This window comes from Vipera berus (assembly GCF_964194415.1).
Source record: "Vipera berus genome assembly, chromosome: 3".
Lineage (NCBI taxonomy): Eukaryota > Metazoa > Chordata > Lepidosauria > Squamata > Viperidae > Vipera > Vipera berus.
This window is the reverse complement of record NC_138204.1, coordinates 68,741,971-68,747,970: the sequence shown is the minus strand read 5'-3', so window position 1 is coordinate 68,747,970 and position 6,000 is coordinate 68,741,971. Positions and strand designations below refer to the sequence as shown.

Here is a 6,000-nt window from a genome sequence, read left to right as displayed (position 1 = left end):
AATGACTCCCACACACATTTTATTGTATTTTACATTTATTTTGTTGGATTTATAGTCTGCCTTTTGCATAACAGCTCACAGCAGTGATAGATTTATCTGTCATGTCCACATACTAAGAGGGTGCACAAAATGAAGGAACATGTTTTCTAAGATTTTTTTTTAATTAGAAGCTCTGGTAAAAGGATAACCGAAACAGCCACAAGTGAACATAACTAAAAAGAAACAGCAATGGTTTTGCTTCAGCCTAGCCCATGAAAAATGTTAACATAGAAAAAAAATCTTTGCAGCCAAGATTTGACAAGCATATTAGCCAATAAGACAGCAGGCATGGGACCCAGTCTTGTTGTTTGGAGCCATTTTGAATTTAAGGGTAAAATGATTCAGAGCTAGATCTAAGTCTATTATTTTTTTACTTATATTAGATTTATTACTCTGGGGAAAAAGGCAATAAGGAGAGGTGCTACACAGTCCACTGTGCTGATGCCAACTTCGGCATAATAAATAACACCCAGACACTAACAGTCAAGTACAACTTTGTAAGTTGATTTCAAACTTTATGTTCCGAACTTAAAGAGAAGTGGAATCTCCCTCCCTCTTCTTTAAGCTAGACCTCGGGGAAAATATTGCCTATATTTTAATATATTAGCACTGCCCACTATTCTTAATAAGTAATATTCAAGATCATCTTCCATAATTTTTTAATCACTAACAATATTGACTTGTTTTTCCCATTTTTGCAAATGGCTGTCATTTTTAATACTTTTAGTCCTTTATTATACATTAGGATCAAATATAATGGACAGGCCATTTTTCAGGATATACATTCTTCTCTTCTAAAATGTCTCTGAACAATATCACTCAGTCTTTGCATTAATAATTGGGTAGAATCAACAGGTTCCCCACACTTTTTTGCTTAAGTCTGAGTGATACAAAAGTTGTGCCAAGCTTGGGTTTTTTAATCCTTCCTCCATAGTATAGTCATGCTAAAGTTTATTTGCTGGCAAAGACCAAAATAATCTGTAATATCATAGTTATGTTTCTGTGTATGGGTGCAACGTTAATTCCTTCCCACCATTATTCACGCAAGTGAATTTTATTAAGAATCTTTGGAATTCATAAAACATTTTATTTTATACACAAACATACAGTAAGTCTCATCACCCCTCTTAGAAATTAGCAGCATTATCAAAATCTAAACCCATAAACTCTCAGAAAGACATAGATTTTTGCTTAAACAACTGAGGCAAAATCAATCGGACAGTTTTTCTGTACACACTTAAGTAATTCCCGCTTCTCTCTGAAAAACTTGACAGATGTAAATTCTCCAAGCAGATTGTGCTTTTGAATGTTTACATATAGCACTGACTTCCCACATCATCACCAATTTATCTGCAGGTTGTAATGCGGTTTGGGGGGGATGTTTTTGGTTTGTTTATTTTTTGACAGCACTATATGAAACCAGTAAAAAGTGTAAATTATAAGCAACAATGAGGTGATCTCCCATATGAGCTAGAAAACATGCACTTTATTTTAGTCCAACATCCCCTTCAACCGAAATTTGTCAAAAGAAGGCCCACTGCTTGCATAACATTTAAAAGGATGATTGTATCCATTTAAAATATACATTTTTGGATTTGGATCACAATTCTTAAAGAAGTTAACATCTTCTATACCTTCAAGTTAAGCATAAATATCCAGTGCAAATCTAAGCGTGACTTGACAATGTTAAATGCCCTCAAGTCTTAAAAAGAATTAGTGAGTTTTCTTCATGGCCATTTTCGCTTGCATTTCATATAAATATCATTATTTGGACATTGAGTAGAAACCCTTGAAAATCATTTTAATCTGCTTTCAGGCACTGTTTGTGGAATATGCATAGCTATTGCTATATTCCAATAGCTTAATGCACTTTGTGATTCGCTAGATCCAAAGACAGAATATGAAAACACAGACATTATTCTTAACAGGACATGCCACTTCACTTTTGACCACTACTTATTCTCCTCAGCATAGTTAAGAGACATGTATCTATGGGGATTCTCAGGTCACGGTTGTCCCCAAAGTGCTTTTTCAAGAGGCAACTGGGCTTTCTTTTATCTCTTTGAAGACATATTGCTACTTATCCAAGAAGCTTCTTCAGCTTCTTTGCTTCCCCACCATCAAGTCAGAGCCGAAGAAGCTTCTTGGATGAGAAGCGAAATGTTTTCAAAGAAAAACAAGAAAGTCCAGTTGCCTCTTGAAAATGCCCCTTTGGGTAAAGAGACATACTTTATTTTAAACAAGATGAGGATATTGCATTCTAATTGTATCATAACAGTAAACATGTTTTACAGAATCTACAGGATTTTAAATGGAAAATTGCCTTTCCATTTATTGGTGAGACATGAATGTCAGAATTTGATCATGAGATTGGTAGATCATGTTTACAATTCATTACAATATTATCATTATAAACAATAAGTAGCCCTAATTTCAAATTAAGGCTCACTTTCATCCATTTCACTGGAGTTAAGCTTTACACTAGAGGTGGGGAACCATGCCCCTTTTATGACTTGTGGACTTCAACTCCCAGAATTCCTGAGCCAGCATGAATCAGGAATTCTGGGAGTTGAAGTCCACAAGTGATAAAAGGTCTATTATTCCCCACCCCTGCTTTACACGGTATAAATTATTTTCACTATTTAACTAGCTGTACAGAGAGCTTGAAACTTCTAAAGATTCTTGCCAATCTATCGTAGGATTTCACAAAACCAGAAAATGAATAAGGAGAAGCTTAAAATTTACTTGTCATGGTTATAACTAACTTACATATATTTATCCAGAGAGATTAGACAGGAGGGTTGGCACCTGATCATTAGACATTCATATGCAATTAATTTCCCACTGTAGAATTTGATATTTCATTATTTGAAAAAGCCGCAATTGAATTATGTTTTAATGTTTTCTGGCACGGCTGAAAAGTTTGACAATCAAACCATGAGCGAGATGAAAAGTCAATTGGTATTTCTAGCTGTTCATTAGCTGGGAACCAACAAACAGCCACATTCTTTCTTGTAGTATATGCTAATTTTAGTTTCCCGATTATATTTCCTACTAAGAGATAATAATTATGGACAAAGGAAGGAATCAAAAGCCCATTCAAGAGAACCCAGGCTGGATGAGATGTAGGATTAAGGCTTTCACAAATAGCTTCAATGACAAGACATAATGGACCACTACAATGGCCGTAGCTGCATAGCAACATTCTTAATAATATATGCTAATTCTAGCTGGAGTTGGGTTGTCATCTGACAGGGATTGTAGACCAATTTATAGCAGCTCTAGCAATGCTCAGAAATAATTGCATCCAGCCCAAACTGTATTTGCAGCAAAGCTCAGGGCAACACTGTTAATGTCACTGTCCCCTTTTGGTACTTCAGAATAGCTACAGCTTGCTCATGAGTCACACCTTCCAGAGACTGTCCATTAACAGCTAAAATCTGATCACCACGCTTCAGTCTGCCATCATCTGCAGCTGCCCCCTGGAAAGAAAAACAAAACAAAAACAAATCAGACCAGAAGCAATACACATCATTAGCCAAGCAATGTTTTGAGGCTAAAATAGTAGATAGCAAATTATAGGCAACATGGGGAGATGACAGAACTGCTTTAGGATGACTTTCTTCAACCATTTGGGATATATTGGAATTACAGTTCCAACAAAATGCCTAGTCAGTGGGATTGATTTAATGCTAGATCATGGGATACTAAATTGAAAAGGCTAAACTGGAGGGTTCTTGGTTGGGAAAGCTTCTCCTCAGACAAAACTTTACCTTTTTAATATTCAAATTTACATTGTATAGCTAACTTAGCAATTCTGACATGATTACCTCCTTCAAAGAAAGTGATACATTGGTATGCATGGATCTAATCACAGAGCCTCACATATACATTGTGTACTGAAACTGGGAACAGATGGTGCAAACTGTCCTTAAAAAGTAACAAAAACATCAGCTATGGGAACTCAAAATGCTGATGGTTAGCCCTTCACAGGCACTTCCTTCCAAAGAAATCTTCCAAATGGAAATCAGTACTTATTTTACTTATACGAGTCATGGCAACTGGACTCCTTTTCGTGAAAAAGCCACTTGGATGAATAGCGAAAAGTTTCAAACCAAAAACCAAAAAAGAAATCCAGCTGCCATTATGTAACTTCTAAACAACTTAATCTGGATAACTGAGATTCTTCATCAACTATAAAGGTAAAGTAAAGGTAAAGGTTCCCCCGCACATGCGTGCTAGTCCATTCCGACTCTAGGGGCTGGTGCTCATCTCCGTTTCATAGCCGAAGAGCCAGCGCTTGTCCGAGGACGTCTCCGTGGTCATGTGGCCAGCATGACTAGACGCCAAAGGCGCACAGAACGCTGTTACCTTCCCACCGTAGTGGTCCCTATTTTTCTACTTGCATTTTTACGTGCTTTCAAACTGCTAGGTTGGCAGAAGCTGGGACAAGTAACAGGCGCTCACTCTGTTACGTGGCACTCGGGATTCCACCCGCCAAACTGCCGACCTTCTGATCGACAAGCTCAGTGTCCTAACCCACTGAGCCACCGCATCCCTTCATCAACTATACTTATGTTTAATTGCATTGAATTAAATAAATCCCTGACATAACAGGTGAACATTTTTGGACTGCCCAGATTCTACTGTTATCCTCCTTTTTCTTTTCCAAGTACTTGTTTTTTCCCCTGATTATGGACAGGACAATAGCTTCGCTTATCCCACATCTCATAATTTATGTCAAGACACATCTGTATAGGAAAAGACCCTGTTCCCATTTTTAATGTTGCAAACCATACCATAGCAAAAGTAAACATATTAACAAGTGTACAATACAGTATTTGTCTACTCAGATAAATCTGCAACAAAATAGTAAAACATGACCACCAGAAGGAAGAAGCAAGGAGAAATTAAAAGGCTTTTGATTATGATCTTCATATTGTGTTAACTTATTGGCTTGTCTTTGGTTCATTTGAAATTTGACATATTTTAAATGAACTGTATTAAATTAACATGATTTGCCCCATTTATGTTCATTGCTGATTAAGTAAATTCATTCTGAGCACAGTGTTTGGGGGGGGGGGATAAGGCAATATAATTACAACCATTGCAGTGTATTACAACCATTCATTTAGCAACTTTTCAAAGTTACAACGGGACTGAAAAAAAGTAAATTACAACTGGTCCTCACACTTACGACTGTTGCAGGATGCCCATGGTCACCTGATCAAAATTTGGGCACTTGGCCGCCAGGATGCATTTACAATGGTTGCAATGTCCCAGGGTCATGTGATCGCCATTTGCGACCTTTCTGGTTGGTTTCCAACAAGCAAAATCAATGGTGGGAGGTGGAATTGCTTAAGAACTGTGTGGTTCACTTAACAACTGCAGTGATTTGCTTAACAACTGTGGCAGAAACTATTGTAAAATTAGGCGTGACTCCATTAAGCACCACCTTGCTTAACAACGGAAATTCTGGTGTCGATTGTGGTTGTAAATCAAGGACTATGTGCAATTTTCTTGTAAGATCAGACTAGGCCTCTGCCTGATTTTCCATGACATAAGTAAATAGTCCCTATCCTAGGTTTTAGTTGAATGCTTGGCTGATCTTCAGTGACATTTGTTTTCTTCGTAATGCCTACTAATTTATGTAATTTGTATATTTTAATGAGTTACAGTATGTTCTTTTGTTATATTGTTTTATTATTTTACTCTTCATATTAAGAAAGGAAGGTAGGAACATCAATTTTTCAGTGTCCTATTGGAAAGGCATGCCATTTGAGTCCGATTAAATAAATAAGCAAATCAACAAAAGTAAACTGATTAGGAATACTTGTAGTTTGTAGTAAAATAATATGGAATTTTTCCTGCCTGAATAAATAACAACTTATGGAGGGTCAAGAGTTTTCAGTGGTAAAAATTAGCAGTGGTGATTAACAACATGTTCCTGCTCCAGGCTGA

At 36.8% G+C, this 6,000-nt stretch overlaps 1 protein-coding gene across 1 annotated transcript in view; it reads right to left on the bottom strand.

Annotated features, from left to right (window-relative positions):
* Window positions 1-1,103: 1,103 nt before the first annotated feature.
* PATJ (PATJ crumbs cell polarity complex component) overlaps window positions 1,104-6,000 on the bottom strand; it is a 167,885-nt gene continuing 162,988 nt past the window's right edge. Inside the window, exon 45 of the mRNA XM_081325227.1 lies at window positions 1,104-3,521. Coding sequence (XP_081181353.1) covers window positions 3,375-3,521 — 147 coding nt within the window. The 3' untranslated portion in view covers window positions 1,104-3,374. The remainder of the gene's footprint in view (window positions 3,522-6,000) is intronic.